Raw genomic sequence first — 19499 nt, 5'->3', positions numbered from 1 at the left:
TGTGTGAAATTTTCACTGTCCCTTTGGCCAATGCACTTTAATTGTAATAAGAAATACAGAGGACACGCCATATTTTACTCAAGGACACAACACAGAAGCTGATGTCTACAAAGAGAACTTTAACAGCAGACAGGCAACCCCCCACCACCTCTTCAGTCTTTCCACCTTTTTCCACTGGCACTGCACAACTCTCCTCCTTCCACCCTACCACTCATGCAGACTTATATGTCAAAGTCTGTAAAACCATGATGCGGAATCTGATCTTTTCAAACCTCAGAATGTTCAAACCTCTAATCCTCACCTCCAGTGTTCTGTCCTGTATATCGCCACTCATCACTCTCTGTTTGCAGCCGATCTGCAATTATTCTGCCAGTTACCCCGATGGGTAATGTCCATACCTTCCTCCTAGAGCCACAGATTTACAGCTACCAATCTTTCATTGTTTTTTTTACCTTAAATCAATAGTTTGAAAGTTCTTATCCCATTTTTTGATTTCCTTGTATTTGAAGGAGCCTGGCCAACGTTTTCCACTTGTTTGCCTCACAACATTTCAATTTATAATGACCTTTTTTTATTGATCAAAATACTTGCGTACTTGGTTTACATTTGTTTTACTCTTATTTTAGTTATGTTTTTCACTTTTGTAGCGCATTTTATTCTACTCTTTTTCCCTCCCTCTGAATATTATTTCCTCTCTTTTTATTCTTGCTTGACATAATGACAGAATACAAGGACTGAAAAACATGCTTCCCCCACAGAAAGATATGAATATCTTGGACTGTGTGGTAAGGTAAATACAACTTCAAGGCAAACAAGCAACCCTGACTGCTGCATGGGGTCTCCCACCAATAAGAAGTCAGTACAGTAATTGTGCAGCATGCACTCAACATAGAACACCCACACATTAGTACATCAATCCTTCAGGAAAGCACTGTCCACCTACAATGGGGTTTATATCATCACAATATGTGCTACTAATTGTATATAGGCCAGATAAACTGTTTCTTCATATGCCAACACCAGAGTAGGACTAGAAGCCATACGGGGGAGGCCAGTAGGACATTTTACATTTAAAGACCATGGAACCAATTAATGATACAGTCAGGAACAGGCTCAATGAGTCTTCTAGTGGCAAACCTTGATAACCACAAATAAAGGCCCCTACCAAAACCGACTAGGATATGCCACTTCTTGACGTATTGGGATACACCTTGCCTAAATCATCAATACATTTAAGCAATTGGTGTAATTGCTGAACATGTTTTTGGGGCCTAATACTTACATGCAACCCATGTACCACAACTGTTTACTTCTGCTATACTTATATTTTTGCCATAATGCATTTGTCTTTACAAAACTGTACGCAATAATCTACCCAGACCCACAGTCACGTTTCTTTTCATTATCTACAACTGAATCTTTGCACGAACTTGGTAGTGAATATCTCTGGTTCTACAATCTCACAGACACACACCATAGCAACTATTTCCTTCATGTCACTACTCATTGGCAGAAATGTAAAAATTAAACATCAAAGATATATTGTAACGAGTAAAACGCCTGTATCAAATACAATAGCTATATCTTTGGGATCTAACTCAGAGTTATACTTCATGCAGCTGTGCACTGTTATTGAGCTTTAAACTCACCGCTTGAGCTACTGTATTTGTTTCTCTATATCCTGTATGAACGTTTCAAATCTTTTTTTCCAAGTATTTTTAAAATGTACTCACCCTGTGCCATTTCAAGTATATGTATTTCCATCCACGTTTTGAAATGCTATTTTTTGCCAGTTTTAAGATTGCTGTTCTTTTGTGGATGAGGCTTTGTTTATTACTGCAGGATTTCAAACACGTTTTTGGCTCTCATCAGAACTATATTCCAAAGTTATTCACCCATCTAACAACACTTCCAGACGGGTGTAGGCACAACTTTTATTCATCTACTCCTCTTCATATGGATCTAAAGACTTCTCTTTTTCTACCGACTCGCAACCATGCGTCCATCCACTCACCCACATACTCACAAATCCATCCATCCACCTGTGTGTGAATGTATGACCTGATATTTGCCTCTATGTATGGTGTGCGTTTCCATATTTGTGTTTGTGCCCATTCACATATCACTGCAAAACACTACCATTACTAGACAAAGTTGAAGTTGAAGTTGAAGGGTTTTGTAAAGCGCTCAATCACCACGCGGTTTCTTGGCGCTGCAGACTGATAGCACCGAGGGGAGCAAGAGGGTTACTGCGGCGGGAATGCAAGAGAAAAGAGGTGAGTTTTTAGAGCTTTACGGAAGTCCATGTAGATGGGAATAAACCTAATGGCAAGGGGAAGGGCGTTCCAAAAAGGGGGGACAAGAGTGGAAAACCTCGTGCCCCCGAGTTTTTTCCTCCGAAAGCGAGGAACGCAGAGGAGAAACTGAGTGGAGGAACGTAGATCTCTATTGGGAACGTAAGCTCTGATCTTAGAGTTGATGAAGTCTGGGGCCGTGCCAGCCAGAGCCATAAAGATCAGGCAGCCCATCTTGAATAAAGAACGCTCCAAGATGGGCAGCCAGTGGAGAGTTTTTAGCAGGGGGGTAACTCGGTGGGACTTAGGGAGTCTATAGATAAGATGAGCCTGATGTTAAATTAGTTGCAGGCGCCGGAGTTCGTAAGCAGGGATGCCTACATACAAGCCATTGCCATAATCAAGGCGAGATAAGATCATGGCAAGAAGAATGAGTTTAAGGGCTGTGACGGAAAAAAAACGAGAAATTTTCCATATGGTTCTGAGAGACAGAAAACAGGATGAGACCACGGAACTGATCTGGGAACGCATAGTGAGGTCCTGGCTGACTTTGATACCCAGAGTTTTCACAGAGGCAGAAGGTAAGGGAGGGGGACCAAGGGAAGGAGGCCAAAAGGCAGAGGTCCAGGGGCTGGGAGAGCCGCCGGTAAGTACCAACTCAGTCTTATCGGGATTCAACTTTAAATGGTTGCAGTTCATCCAATCATAGATAAACGTCAGGGTAGATTGGAACTTAAGAGAAGAATCAGGGGAAAAAGAAAGGTTAAAGAGGAGTTGGAGGTCATCGGCATAGTTAAATACTGTGACCTCCATTTTTTGCAGGGCAGCTATAAGGGGATTTATATAAAGATTAAACAAAAGAGGAGAGAGAGAAGAGCCCTGGGGGACCCCACAAGGGACAGAACAGGTGGGGGCAGCAAAGCCCTCCAGCTGTACGGCCTGAGTGCGGTTTCCCAAAAAGGAGGTGAGCCAGGCCAGAGCCGACCCCCGAATGCCAGCGCCCCCGACACGGTCGAGAAGAATGGAATGATCGACCGTGTCGAAGGCGGCGGACAAATCGAGGAGGACCAAGGCCTGTGGAGAGTTGATGTTGGCACTCCTCCTAAGCTCATCTAAGACGGAGAGGACAACAGACTCCGTAGAGTGTGATGGCCGAAAGCCTGCCTGATGGGGGGCTAGGAGATGGTTCTCCTCGATAAAAGTGGTAAGGCAGGTGGTGACGTGGCTCTCCAGCATCTTGCCCAGAAACGGGAGCAAAGAAATGGGGCGAAAATTAGAAAGAGAGGTAAAATCAGCACCAGGTTTTTTCAAAATAGGAATAACTTTGGCTGATTTGAACACATCAGGGACAATTCCCTGGGTAATGGAAGTATTGAGGAGGTTTAGTGGGGGTTCAAAACAAATAAAGAAAATCTCCCTAAGAATGTGAGCGGGGCAGCAGTCGGAGGGAGACCCCGATTTGACCTTCTTAAGCAAGGCGTAGAAAGCTTCCTTGGATATCGGGGGAAGTTGGTCAAGAAAAGGAAAATTAGGCGTTGGCTGGGGACAGGAAAAGGAAGGAGGAGGCAAGGGAATATTGTGTTTGATGGTTGCAATTTTCTCAATGAAATATTCATTGAGGGAATTGCAGAGAAGTTGTGAGGGGGCAGGCTTAGGGGTGGCTCTGTCAGAAGTTGCTAGCTCATGGACAATAGTAAAGATTTCCTTGGGTTTATTTGCCGCAAGAAGAATCTTAGAGGAAAAGTATTCCGATTTTGCTAGGAGAATAGCTTTTTTATAATCCCGGAGAAGAGTCATATATTGTATTTTTAGTGTAGGGCAGTATCTGCGCCTCCAGTGGCGTTCAGCCTGCCTAAACGCAAGTTTTTGAGCCTTAAGTCCGATGGTAAACCATCTATTGGCCTCATTTTTTGTTTGAATATGTTTATTGCATATTTTCAGGTGTCTTACAACATTACACATAAGTAAACGGAAAATATACAAAGTGCCGCTATGAAAATCGTGCGTCCTAGCGCTGTGTCGACAACAGTACTGTATTCCAGATCAGTTGGGCGATTACGACAATTTGAGGTGAGTCAAAAATTGTGGAACACCTCTTTCTTGACAAACTTGAGAGGACTGTGCCTTTGGAGATGGGCTAACAGTTTTCCGGTCTGTCTTTACCTTCGATAGGTGCATCGCCCAACTGATCTGGAATTGCGACACCTTCTAATTTTAATTGGTAATGTACCCAACACTTCCTTTTATTTAATCCCTTCTGATTAGAACACCTATTATAAATGGTTAAAATATTTACACGTACCGTTACAGGTGCTTCCCCGTCCCCCCCCTTCCCTACAACCGTCCTGAAGAAGACCCGCAGCAGAGGTCGTGACCTTCCCTTATTGCGCCAGGGTCGAAACGTCGACGATCCCCCCAGTTACTCCCTTAAAGCCTACACCTGCCCCTTCCTGTCCCCTTGTATATTATTGTATATAGATTGTAAATGGGTAGGCTTTACATGTGCAATGTACATATAATTTCTCTGTTGCACTAAATTACCTTGAAATCTATATTTACATTTTCCTTCACTTGAGCACCAACTTTGTTTCCTTTCCTTTCTTTCTTTGCTGAAATTTTATGAATTTGTAAATAAATTGCAGTAGAAATTGTCGTATACATTGTTGTGTTGGGTTTCCTGTTTTCTTGAGCTGAATTAAGCCAATAATACATCTCCTTGTGTTTGTATGTTCAGATTTAGTCTGATTTTGTGTTTTTTGATTGTGAAGAAATAATATTCATATCATTAATTGTGCTTAAATTGTGTATCTAGGACCACTTTTTTCATATATATATGAAGTTGTGAAGAGGAATAATATAATAGTCGGGCATAATGATAGGCCCCGGGCCCCGGTCTGGCATGGACGGGCGCAGACGGGCTTGCCTTTGGCGCGCCCGCTGCACGAGCGCATAGGGCCTGGGTTATATCAGCCGTGGTGCATCCATTGGGGCGTAGCCCCACTAAGCCTGGACGCACCGTGACAAGAGCATAATTGCTGCCTGCAATAATAATTCACAAATAATGAAGCGCCGCAGCGCAGCGCTTCAATTCCGGGACACACCCGATGGAATGCGGAGTGCGCAGGGGGTGGGGCTGGCTGTCTGAAGCAGGCCAGCAGCAGTACAGTACTGTCTGCGCATGAGGATTTTTGGGCTGTATCTAGCCCGAGCATGCGAGTTAGTGGCTGACAGTGTGAAGTTCACATTAGAGAGGGACCAAAGGGGCCGGGGGGGGCTGCTTAAGCCAGGCCCCGGGGTTTCAAAGGTGCCAGGGCGAGCAGTCAGTGTGCCCCCCTAGCCAATCCTGGCGCTGCATGCAGCGCCAGGATTGGTTGGTCCACCCGCAGAAGGGCAGGCAATCCATTATTGGATGCCGCTCGTGGGTGGTGGCACACTGCCTCAGCACTACATATCATGGCCAATCACTGTGTGGCTTCAGCAGGTGAAGCCATGCAGTGATTGGCCATTCGGGACGCGCGCCATGACGTTTTTCAGTAGTTCGTTTTCTACTGTACTTGTACTTTCTACTGTGTAGGGGCTCTAGTCGTCGCCATGTGCGCGCAGGCAGCAGCAGACGTCCGTTGGCGTCCGACACAGCACTTCACTCAAGTCGTTTGTCTACGCTGTCACCACCTGGGGTAAGAGGCATTTTCTGGAAAACAAAAGCGTCGCTAAATTTGTAAGGCCTGATAAGCCATTCGAAATATGTGTGTAGGCAGGGGAGGAAAACATTGGAAAAGGGAGGGGGCGTTTTAATTTTAGAAACACTGGTGTCATATTTTCGCCCACTGTGTGCATATGACAAAACTCCGACGAAGGGGTGGCCTCCAGAGCCAAAGTAACCGCTCGGTTCTGAGAGTTCTCTTTTTTTATTTATAAAATTGCTTTCATTGCTTGACAGCAAAGTACACCATTTTAAGTTAAGCTGGAATTAAACATGTAAAAATGGTTGGAACTTTAGCTCTGCACTCTGCTGTCATCATTATGTAATGTTGCCTGTTGCTAAAGGCCCGAGGGGCTATCAGCATTAGACAGGAGAAATAAATTATCTTTGCAGCAACTACAAGACACAACTCAATAGAGAGATGTTTGTTTCTTGAGCACGAGCAGTTTATTATTATAAATTGAGCGAGGATCCTTCTGACTGGGAGGAAGGGGTCTGTGCTGGCTGAATGGTTGTGCATTCGGGATTGGGGACATTTTAGACTCATCGCTTTACAAGACAGAAAGAGCGGAGACAGCGCTACAGTGAGCACTGCTTTGTCGACTGCCTGCTGTCTGGCATCCAGAATATAATCAACAGCACAGGGAGAGCTTCTGGACAGACCGGGTCAAGACACAAGAGATGCAGTAACATACCTAACTCCAGGCTACCCTGCTGAAACGTTTGATCTTGAGCAGCACATTCTTTATGTTGGTGGTGGTAGTTGGGCTGTACTAAACGTTCTGGCAGACGTAAAAATGTCTTGTACATAAAATATCACATGTTGCCCTCCTGTCAAAGCCTTCCTATGCCAGCTTCAAAGACGTGATTTTCATCATGGCTGCCTTCTTTCACTGTGGTTTGGTCGCTCGCATCCTAGTGCCTGGTGAAACTGAACTACTTTGCATAGTCATGGCACTCTCTGTTTCTGTTTCGTGCTTCAAAAAACATGTAATAACCTGACAAATTTAAGCCTAGTGACACAGTGTGAGCCAGCACCAAGTCGAAAACTACTAAAAGGTGGTTTTTAGTAGGGCTGGCACTCGAGGAGCTGTACCACCCCTCCAGGGATGCTAATAACAGATGACCAGTGAATATGCAAAATATCCAATTTAGATCCATGCTATTCGCAAGATATCACATGAATATTCAATTCCGTATACCTGGTCCATTTGTGGCTTTGAGGACAGGAGCATCTCCCCATGTCTCGTGAAATCTGCATACCCTACAGTCAGGCATTATGTATGGCCATTCCACCAGGTGACGTAGATGCATCTTATTTTACCCACACTGTCAAATATTATTCTTTTACTCCAGCGTGATTTACGAGCTCATTGCTTTTGGGATCCTACTTAGCCAATATGAATATTTGCACATTGAATGCATGGGAGAATCGCGCTCATAATTAAGAACTTCCTGATTTGCTTGAAAGCAGAGACATTTATAAAATACATAAAGAATGAACGTAGATAGCATTTACACCCCTGAAGTACAATTACACACAACTCGTTTTGCTGAAGCCTTATTACAAATAATATCCTATTTGGCGGTTTGTCAAGCATCCCCCGTTTGAAGGATCTTTGAAAAATGCCCACTGTTCCCAGATTGCAGTGCATATTAATTTCATGCTGTCATTAATAACCAAATGTGTCGCTGATTCGCCTTGGTTTTCTGCTCAAAATGCTAAAAGCTTGTTTGCAGTATCCCTTTTTTCAAGCTGCTTACAATGCCTTGCTTGTTGAGAATGTTACATCAAAAAGTCTAACATATTTTGTAATTCAAAGTTGACAATGTGGCAGTGGTTCAATGACATTTGTTGCTGCAGCATGGACGGCAGGTTGGAAGGAAGGGCAAGGCATGTAGGGTTCCAAGGGGTTGAGATGAATAAGCAAGTTGCCGCTTATGTGTTGTGCTCATTCACCTATTTATCCAAGACTCTTTATAAGACACATTCATGTAAAGTGAGGTTTATTTAGGCATTAATGGTAATGTAACGAAACAGGTGCTCATGTAAAGCGCTCTGATACCCAATGTCTCGGGTCTAGTTCGCTATATAAAACAAAAAATAGAAAAATCAGTTGTTGGCCTATATATGGAGGTGCGTTGGCAGTCTGGCAGAGCTAGCCTATGTTTGAGGTCCCAGTAGTGAACAGGGCAGCAGGCAGCAGCGCAGAAGGTTAATGTGCCTGCTGCAAAGAACATGTACCTGATGCAGATCACAACATGCATATGATGTAAATAGGTCAGTGAGTCACTGCTTTTGTCAGAGAGATCCTTTTGTTACTTGCAGTTTGTACGTTTTCAAATTTGCTTGAAAATGCACGATTTTTCTTCTCTTTTTTCAAAACCCCCTTATGGGTTTCAGGCTCGCTCGCTGCGCTCGCTCGCTATGGTGCAGTATGCAAATCAGTTTAGGCCCCACCACTTTCAAATGTCACCAGCGGCCCGTGGGTTATATAGGTCCGAGTGTGGGAGTCTGGAGCGCTAACATTACCCGGAAGTGTGGAGTAACCCCGAGAGCCCTCCGATAAATCGGCACACAGCCGTGTCGGACCGGGGCTGGGGTGAACAGGCAAGGTAAGTATCACAATAGTCACACACAAATCAATGTTAAAAGGTGAATTGCAATTTAAAATAAGCAAGTGAGCAGGGAGCAATCACAGGCGGCTAGCGACCACCCACTGCCACCGGGTGCTAATCGCGTCGGCCGCGCATGCGCACAACCCTTAGTTAAATAGGTCCGAGCGCGGGAGTCTGGAGCGCTGACCTTACCCGGAAGTCTGGAGTAACCCCGAAAGCCATCCGATCAATCGGCACACAGCCGTGTCGGACCGGGGCTGGGGTGAACAGGCAAGGTAAGTATCACAATAGTCACACACAAATCAATGTTAAAAGGTGAATTGCAATTTAAAATAAGCAAGTGAGCAGGGGGCTTAGAATAAGCCAGTTGTACTGCTTTTCAGGGATTGTTGAACAAGCACCCGGCCTGCTTGGTATTCAGTACAGGATACTACTCACTTGTTCAGATTGACATCCTTGCCCTGATCGTGGGCTTCCAGAAGTTGCTTGATCACATCTGATATTGTCATCATCATCAGCTCAGCATGGCTGAAGTCTCCTGAAACAGAACATCGTCAAAGTTAACAGGAACAGAAAAACACTTCCTAAAGGTTTGCAGAAGATTGCATTTGTGGTTATTCATTGTCTGTTCTATTGAACCAGACAAATGTAGTTACAGAAAAAATGACAAAGCAACCACCATAAAATATATTAAAGAAGCTCTTGTAAGTATGAGGCACTTCAACCCAAACTGAGTGCATGGAGTGCTGAGGGGGAATGGGTCAGATCTTCCTTCATCTTCTGGCTTGGATAGTTGTAAGAGTATGAAGCTGGGTTTGTCCACTGAGTCTTTCACATCATGGTTAAATGTTTCAGAATGGACCAAATTAAAAGAAATCCAAATTATTTCAGTTCTAGCACAATACGCAGTTATCTGACAAACAAACATGAAAGCATAAATCCCTCTCCACATGATCAGAATGAACGCACAATTTCAAGACATACCAACTGATGAAAGGCTTTCAATCAGCACTTACTAAATGTCTACAAAAATATAATAAACACATGATTTACCATAAAAACATTGTACAAGCAAGTTCTTCCTATTACTTAAAACTCTTCTGGCCCTAAAACGATTTCTAATCCACCAACAGCATGACTGAACAGGAGTAGGCGTGCACCCATGTCTTCCAATTGATGGTACTTCACACAGCAGACCAAAAAAAGACGCCAATTTCACATGCACTTCCCAGTTAATTGTGTGACCTCTGCATTCAAGTACATGTTCAATAGCCAAGATACATAGACTCCTCCTCTGAGAAAAGATCTCAAATGTATGAGGTTAGTTTAAAGGGACGCAGCCACTGGGAAAATAAGTTACTTGAAGCTAGGATAAGGAAAAAAGAGATCACACTCAGTGGCTTAACAAAACTCCATGGGGGTCCCCTACAAGGAACAGTGAGGGCGCCACCCTTCTTATTGACAGCTGTCACCCACGCTTTATAAGTACTTCACTGTTTTGGCCTATTGATAAAATGAAAGTCAAAGAGAACCCCTACCATGTAAGTTCAACATGCTCTGCAATCAAACCTTCTGATTTACAAAATGGGAGCTTATAGGATGACTGTATTTGTCCCTTACCTCACAGATACATTCAGTCAGCAGCCTCGATTTTCCAACTCATTTAGAGACCAAGGTAACATTATATTTCAGACTGCATTGCAGCCGCAGGCTCCATGATTGGGAAAACCCTTAGGGTGGACCTGACATTGAAGAGAATGGCATTACCCCTGGCACCTAATATGTTGGGGTCCACTATGACAAACAAGGCCAGACAAAAATTCAAAATTATCCCTAACAAATAGAGAGAAAACTCCAAGTGCAGTATGAACATTTGGAACGGTCTGGGGACAATGCTGCCACTTGTTCAACGTGTTTTATTTCACTATTTGTGGAAGCCTCCCTAATATATAATACTGGTACAGCTTTGCAGGTAGGTGTACAAGCCTTCAACACATTAAAGAACTACACCACAGGCTGCAGCAATGCTGTCGCCGAAAAAATGTACAGAATGGGATGTGGCTGTGCAAGCCTCATTCTCTAAACAGGTAAAGCTGCAACTGTCCTCTTTCTTCAGCCCTGTAACAAAGCACACCGCCAAAGCAAGGCACAACTGAGGTAGCCATAGACAAAGGAAGAATGATGTTGGGTGCCCACTTTCCTACCCCTTGCTCACCGTAAGCTCTTTTTGGCACCAAGTCGAGTCTATGTTCTTCATCATCACCCATTAAACATCCATCTGTTCTCCAAAGCAGATCCAATCGTGCCATAATCTGGATGATTTCTTTCTTCCCCTGCCTACCAGAGTGATTATTTCTGGTCTCATAGGCGGGAATGAACATTTTTTCTGCCCTAAAACAACTGATCAATTCTGTGCTCCTTCTTCAACCTTCTGATAACCAGTTCTATAATTGGGCTATTCTCTGTAATGCCTTATCTCTGTAGGACGGTATGCATGCCAACACTCTGTGACAATAAAATAGACTTTATTCAAGCTTCAAAATTACAAATAAGCATAATAACACACTGAAAATCACATTATATGACCTTTGCCCAAGTAATGTTGCCACAGGAAGTAGAGTCTGATCTTTCAGGACGGAGAGCCCACCTAAAATTCCAGCATATTCTGCCAGACACCTAGGCTAGCAACAAATGCATTCAGAAGCACACAGGCTATTTATGAACATGCATACACTGTGATCACATACCTCCACATTGGCACGACAACCCAGGGGCTCACATTCAAATTAATCTTCTCATGCCCTCACAAGCAGGTAGGTCAATGTGCCTCAGGCCTAACCTGCAGCCTTGGGAGAATTATCAGATGGTCGATTTCAGTAGGGGCAACCTATTCCTGTTAAGTGCATCTATTGACATGGCTTTCTGGTGGGTTAGTCCAGTTGACATAGATCAGAGGTACAGAAGCTTTCAGGTTGTTAAGCTGTTAAATAAAAAGTCAGTGATTGTAATACATGGGCCCAATTGGCACCAAACTTGCTATTGCAATGATTCAACCTTCACAAGAAGCTCTACCAATACACCTAATTCCTGACCTTCTGCACCGCTGCTCTTCCAGAATTCAGACCATAGGCAACTGACAATCCGCCTCAATCCGGACCTACATTTTCAAAAACAAGTGCCCATACAAGCACACCTACCAATGCATGTCAACCCAACTTGAAGTTCCATTAACCCTACTGTTCCAAAATCAGGGCCCTTACAAGCCGCTCTACCAAAGCAACACAATCCTAGCCTGTCACAGCAACTAGTGTCCTCATGAGCAGGACTGCCAATGCCTGCTAGTACTGAATTGCAACATCGTTGCCCTGCCATTCCAGAATCAGGGGACAGATGCAGGAAGCTATTTAGCAGTCCCAAATCATACGATTCCCTAAATCACAAGATTAGCATTTTTTGATGTAGTAAACACATTTTGTGATTCGGTAAATGCTTATCAAGTCGCTCAGGGAGTTGAAAAATGCATGCAAGGGGCATGTTTAAGACATGCCTTCCAAACTTCCAACCACAATTTGGATTGCAAACTTTTAATAGATTACAGACTCCTCAAAGGAGGATGCAACCCATTCACAAAGGCAAATATATACTGTTTGGGAGTGGGGAGTGGCCCAAGGGATCACTAAATATTCTTAAACGTTTTTTTAAGTATTTTTTTCTCTTAAAGGTTTTCCTTTGGTGAAAATGGGCTACTTTTACAAAAATATATTTTAAATACAATCAACATCATTGTGGTCTGCTGCCCCCAGCAGGCCTCTATCCATGTGATGGCATCCAATAGGAGTGAGCTGCAATTTGCAAACTGCTATATGGATAGTCATGAGGTAGGTCGAATTGCAACCCACTCTGAATGGTGAGTCAACAAGCCAACGTCATGGTTCTTAAGCCAGTTCACAAAACCAGAATCAATTCACCAAAAGTGGGTGCACAATTTACAATTACTTTTGTACATTATTTTTAGTACATCTGGCCCAAAAATATTTGGGAATTAGTTCAGTGATTGTCCAAGGAATGACTTATGTACTAGGCAGAGAGTTTTGAAGTTCACTCCTGCTTTTTGTCAAACCATATGGAGGTATTTCAGGGCTGGAGTAAGTTTTGTTTTACCTTATGCTGCAAAGTCTTTCTTAGCATCAATCCTAAATATGAAAATCACCAGAATTGTTTTTAAGTCTGTGTTATTTTCCCTGTGTTGGTAACCTAGGGCCTGGTTTAGATTTCGCAGATGGGTTACTCCGTTACAACGGTGACGGATAACCCGTCCGCCAAAATATAAATCCCATAGGGTATCATGGGACTTATGTTTCGGCAGAAGGTATATCTGTCACCATTGTGACAGAGTAACCCGTCAGGCGAGATCTAAATCAGGCCCTTAATGTTTACAATTGAGGAAAATGGGCCAGCTGCATGATGTCAATTAGTGGTTGCAAAGCCTGTGATTTACTAACTTAAAGGTTTGGGACTGCTAAATGTTACCAAATCACAAAACTAGATTTTAAAGGCATAAAAAAAATCGCTATTTGGAATGGGTGTTTAAGACGTCCCTTCTACATAGTAATTTGAAATGGTATGTGTGACAGTTCTGCAACTGAAATTTAATTGATAAACAATCAGATTTTAACAACTCCCAACATGGGATGATAACCCATTTCCCCTTTGCGAATGTAAACAAGACAAGCTTGATAAGGAGTAGGCAGTGGTTCGGGGAACCACTGTCTACTATCAAACAAACATTTAAAAAGTTTTAAATATTTTTTAAGCTAAGCCCCATTTCTTTCAAGGAAAATTTGCTTTATTTAGAAAAATATATATCTGAAAAAAACAACCACAGAAACAGTGGTCTGTTTACCCTCAATATGATGTAAATCAACTGAAAATTAGAGAGTGATTTACAATTTGTGATCGATCTCATGAATACTGATGTGGTAGGTTGAATTGTGCAATTCGACCTATTAGTGCATATACTGGTTCGCAAAATTCCACATTAGTCACAAACATACTCGTTGCATTTTGCGATCAGTATTTCATACATCTGGCCACAGGTTCCTGACAAGTAGCTCTGCCAATGTGCCTCATTACTAAGTTGCAGTGCTGTCCTTCTTTTTCTCGAATAAGGCTCGTACAAGCTGCTCTGTCAATGTACATAAACAATGATCTGTAGTCCTTTTTGCTACCACGTCAGACTACGACCATTACAAGCATATCTCCCATTGTGGCTCAACCTAGCTCAGGCAACGATGGGTTTGCAGCTGCACTTGCATGTGTCTGGTAAGTTGGAGGCTGTAAATCTGCAGCCTCTTCTAATAACGTATTATCATACCATCTTACTCAAAGTACTAGCACACCAATCCTGGACCAACTTTCTTTGCACAATACACACTGATTTACTTTCACAACTCTTCTTCCTATTATACAATTCATTTAACTGAATTTAAAAACACATACAAATGAGGGGTTGTGGTACATGCTGGTTGTGTGGTTCTACGGTTCATTAAAGCAGCATTTGATCCTGATCTGAAAATCCTAGCATGCCACCACCGGCTTCACTAGTCCTCTTGCTTCACCAAGACCAAACACACCCCTCCCACCTTTTAAAAAGTAAAGGATTCCAAAAGTTAACATTAAAATCAAAGCAAGCACAAAGCAGTATATTTATTGCCTTCTCCACCTCTCACACAAAGGTTCGGCCTGAAAGAGATAGTATGTGTTACTTTATTTCTCTTCAGGCCTGGGTCAGTAAGGCACCATCGAAGACAGCATGCTTCAAAATTGAAAACATGCACAATGGAGACACAGTCGCAGACATCCAAAATGAGGGCGCCCCCTCCAGGGATGTGGAGGCTTGCGTTACGACCACGCTGACACTGTAAAATCCATCAAATAAGTATTCAACAACACATACATCCAAACGCATCTTTCGACACCTGCGGTGGTAAATAGCGTTTTTATGTGGTGGAGAAATTCCTGACATTTAGGTGTTGTACCCCATCACTATGTTTGTTTCTTCCTGTCCCACTGTAAGGAACACAGCCTTCAAGTTCCAGTGTATGAATCGGTCTCCGCTCTAGTAGGAGTATCTCCTGGTCCCAGTGGCCATTACTCCATGCACCAAAGGGCAGGTCTCTCTGTTCCATTGGGTACGTTTCATTGTCAGGCTTAATATCCGTATGGTCATATGGTCATACGGCTCCATGTCCCAGGATACATGTCTCAGTCCAACTGCCCTTGGCTGGTTTCCCACTGTCCACAGCCACCCTTCTCTTTGTCCATATGACTGTCAGAGCCAATGGCCATGCCTCCCCGTCACAATATCTGACTCCATATCCCTGTAATTCTAATCTGGTGTCTGTGTCTCGCTGTTCAGGTGTATTTATCCCCCTGCTGCAGTGTCGGTGCCTACCTGTGCCAGTGTCAAGATCTTCCTTGACTCTCTGACCCAGGCTCTGTGACTCCTAGTTCATGTGACTCTAAAGCCCCACCAGCGTCTGTATCTCCATGCCCCAAAGTAGAGCAGTTACTATGTCTCCTTATAGTGCACTCACTTATGCAATAGGGATGGGGTCAACCACCCTCACGAACTGTGCGGTCCCCTCTCCCCCACAAAGGCAACAGACTCAACTTCTTGGGTTAGGAGGTAGCAAATTTAACAAGGTGGTATAATAACTGCTGTAAACAAATAACATTACACAATAGAAAATATCGCAAAATATACAGTAAACCTGAACACAGCACTGCACATATCCTATTTACATCCTCATTTGGGTCAACATAGTACAGAAAAACCAGGTGAGCGACTGACACATCAAACATTTCTGACAGTTCCAGAGACCGCATTGCGCATTGGTCCCTGCAGGGGGTACCCATGACTTGGTCATGCCCCACATAATCTCCGGGGTACCCGCGGTAAGACTAGAAGTGTAGGGCCACCAGGAGGTCTGCCCTCCTTTCAACCATCCTCACCCCCTGAAAGGCTTCTCGCGAAGGAGGTGGTCAACTGGGCAACTTAGTGCCCTCAAGCATTGATGTCATTACAAGGCTACAATAGGCTCCAATGTAGACATGTTTTTTTTTGTTGTTTTTTTTGGCAGAGTTTTATATAGCGCGAACTAGACCCGAACCGAATCAGGTATCAGAGCGCTTTACATATTTTCCAGTTACGTTACATGAGGACACACTTTCATTTTAGGCACAGGGAGATTAAGTGATTTGCCCAGAATCACAGGAGGTTTTGGCGTCGTTACCGAGACTCGAACTCGAATCCCCAGGTCCTGCCGTTAGGCCAACTCCTCTCCCCTTGTGGTAGATGGGTGGCAAACATTCAGTCCAGCTCCTGCAGCACATCAGGGGACAAAGCGGGAGGTCACTGGGGGGGGGGGGGGGGGGGGGGCACTTTCATAGGGTTCTAATCGGCCCCCTCCTCTCTGTCGCATAACTCATGGCCACTTATGGTCATGACACACTTCCTCCACTTTCTTGATCCTCCACCACTCCACGGTGGAGCAACTAATGACGCCCACCTGCAGATGGGCTCTTGGCCAATCCGATGCCCATGTCAATGTGGTCTGTCGTAAAGGAGACAGGGTGTTAGGACCTTGTGGACGATCCTGACCTGGAACACTAATGGATATTGCTTCCTGGCACGTAGGGGGACAGGAAGTGAGGGGGCACACACATGAAGGCCAAGCTGCTGATAGGGATAGTGGCCAGCTCTTCCCAGTGTAGGCCACTTGCATGAATTATAGAAACAAGACTAAAGGACTGCCTCTCACACCAGGATCCTGATAACTGATTTGTCACAGCACACGCCCCCGGTACACAACATGCTCAACTGCCCCAACTCCGTGTCTGCTTGTTCTAATGGCTGTGTGTCAGTGGATGTAGGTGCAAAGCCCGAGTCAGTGACAATAGTGCGTGCATGTAAGGTGCACGCGCATGATTCCATGCTATTAGCTACATCGTGGTTTCAGCCCTGGAGTTTCCTTTTACAATGTTTTGTTTTCAAGTCAATTAGTTCACTGGGTAACTTAATTAAACCTCCAACTCTGAGGATTCATTAGTTCTTATAGGAAAGTACCGTGGTGGATGTATTTTCCACTGCGTGCACACACCGGTGAAGACATAAGTGAGGATACTGATTTCAGTATCAGTGGCATACATCAGAATGTATGTAAGGCATCCTCCGCTGAGCTGAAACACAAGATAGGTGCTGTAGCCGAACAAGTAATCATCTGGTTGTAAGATGTAGGTCAGTGTGTGTGTGCGTAGACATGACAAGGAAATAAGGCAAGTTAGCGCAGTGTGTGCATGTATCTCGGTGGTGGTGATGGGTACCCGTTGTGAAACACGAGAGGAGTATAAGCTGGGCAGAACTCACCTTTCTTTTTCTGCTTCATGGCTGACAGCCCCTACCGGCACTGACAGGTAAAAGCGACACAAAACTCAGGAGTAGTAAAGTCTCGTGTGACAGGTCAACGGCGTGTTTACTCCTAGAAGCCGGAACACGTGGCCCCCTTCGGCCACCGTCACTTGGGAGGTTTCTCCTCAGCCTAAGTGGCGGCCATCTTGAAAGGGGGAACGAACCTGCGACCCGCCGGCGCCTGCGAATTTCAATACAAAAACATTCTTGCTACGAACTGACTGAGCAAAATTGCAGTCGTCGTGTGGAGGTCCGTTCGCGGACGATACTACTGCTGCAAATATAGGTTTAGAAACTGCATTTAGTAGTTCATATAAAAAATCAGACATCTAAATGTAAATATATTTTAAAGATTTTTGATTTCAAATTTATTGTAAGGAAAACTGGCCTTTTAATTTTTCCGCCTGCATCAAACTGTTACATCGACCATTATACGGTGCATCATCGATTTACACTGTCCACACAGGCATCGGTAGCCCTGTCTTCTTTCTATGTCGCTTGCGAAGCCCAAGAATCGGAGGTCCAGAAGCATCCGTCTCAGACGGAAATACAAGATACCGGCTGCATCTTGAAAGAGGGTTGTTAGGCGATGCAGCGATGTCCACAAAAACATCGTGTCAATTAATTTAAAGACATATTTATAATGCCGTGATTGCCACCCAAGTGCCACCTTGTTCTGTTGTCGCTCTATGCCAGTCTTGCTATTATAACAAACAGCATGGGCTTGTTTTTATTTTTATTTATTTAATGCATTTTTATAAAGCGCGGACTTTACCCGAAGGTGTCAGAGCACTGTACAATAGAACCAGTTACGTTACATGAGAAAACTATTGCAGGAATGGAACAAACAAAAATAGCATGCCATAGAATCGAAGCGACGCAGGCAAAAGGCACACAATCCCAAGCTTGGTATGAACAAACCGTACAAGCAAAAATAAGAATAAATATGACAAATTTTACAATGACTCAAGTACTTCCTGGCGAAAAATAGCAGGCCATAGAATCAAAACAACGCAGGCAAAAGGAAGCTCTGTCGTACCCTCGAGAAAGCCTGGAGAAAAAACCCAACCATCGACAACCTGGAATCCTTCAAGATAGCCACCCGCAAACACCACCAACTCATCCGTTCCACCAAGAAATCAGCATTCAAGGATCGTCTTGACAACAACGCCCAAAACAGCAAGGAACTATTCAACATCATCAAAGAATTTACCAACCCCAACGCTGGCTCCAACGACATCACCCCCTGCCAAGACCTCTGCGACTCTCTATCCTCATTTTTCTACAACAAAATCACCGACATACATAACAGCTTCAAAAACCAATCCGAAGACCAGCCCACTTCACCCACCCCCGAACCAAAACCGCACTCTAACAACCTCTACGCCTGGAACACAATCACCACCGAAGACACCATCCGCCTGATGAACTCCATCCACTCAGGATCGCCAACCGACCCTTGCCCCCACCACATTTTCTACAAAGCAGACTCTATCATCGCACCCCATCTCTGCGATGTCATCAACTGCTCCTTCAACTCCGCTACCTTCCCGGAAAGCTGGAAACACGCCGTACTCAGCGCCCTTCTAAAGAAACCCACAGCAGACCCCAATGAACTTAAGAACTACCGCCCCATCTCGCTCCTCCCATTCCCCGCCAAAGTCATAGAGAAAGCCGTCAACAGTCAGCTCGCCGCCTTCCTTGAATCCAACAAATCCCTCGACCCCTCACAGTCCGGCTTCCGAGCCAAACATAGCACCGAAACAGCCCTCATCGCAGCAACAGACGACATTAGAACACTACTGGACAACGGAGAAACGGTTGCCCTCATCCTACTTGACCTATCCGCAGCCTTCTTTTTTTGTGCAAAGGTATCAACCCAGGCAGACAATTAGGGACAAGCAGAGGCTATTGAAAGAGACATATATTCATAAACAACTCATTAAAGAAGAAATAGACTGTAATGATATCAAAAAGGGTTGATTTTTAATATAATTATAAAAAATATAAATGTGGATACATCAGATTCAATAAAAAGATAATTGCATGATATAGATAAACATGGATTAATTCGAATAATATATATCAAACAAACATATCAGTATACATATACATATACATAAAAATTGATTTAGAAGAATTTTTTCTTAAAAATAATTTCTCCAATGTGGAAAGTATATAAGGCCTTCGACACAGTCTGTCATAGCACCCTCATACAACGCCTCAGCAACGTCGGAATACAAGGAAAAGCATTGGACTGGATCATCTCGTTCCTCGCCGGAAGAACGCAAAGAGTCCGCCTCCCCCCTTTTAGATCAGAACCCACCGAAGTTATCTGCGGCGTACCACAAGGATCATCACTCAGCCCCACCCTCTTCAACGTATACATGAGCCCCCTCGCATCCATCGCGCG

The 19499-nt window shown here is 44.1% G+C and overlaps 1 protein-coding gene across 1 annotated transcript in view; it reads right to left on the bottom strand.

Annotated features, from left to right (window-relative positions):
* The window catches only part of ELP3 (elongator acetyltransferase complex subunit 3), a 731849-nt gene extending 714665 nt beyond the window's left edge, over window positions 1-17184 (bottom strand). Inside the window, exons 1-2 of the mRNA XM_078649905.1 lie at window positions 17045-17184; window positions 9055-9154 (exon numbers count right to left, since the gene is read on the bottom strand). Coding sequence (XP_078506031.1) covers window positions 9055-9154; window positions 17045-17063 — 119 coding nt within the window. The 5' untranslated portion in view covers window positions 17064-17184. The remainder of the gene's footprint in view (window positions 1-9054; window positions 9155-17044) is intronic.
* Between the last annotated feature and the right edge of the window lie 2315 nt (window positions 17185-19499).

This window comes from Lissotriton helveticus, chromosome 6 (genome assembly GCF_964261635.1).
Source record: "Lissotriton helveticus chromosome 6, aLisHel1.1, whole genome shotgun sequence".
In the NCBI taxonomy this organism is placed as follows: Eukaryota; Metazoa; Chordata; class Amphibia; order Caudata; family Salamandridae; genus Lissotriton; species Lissotriton helveticus.
Note: the sequence above shows the minus strand (reverse complement) of the source record. Positions and strands in the feature narration are given on the sequence as shown.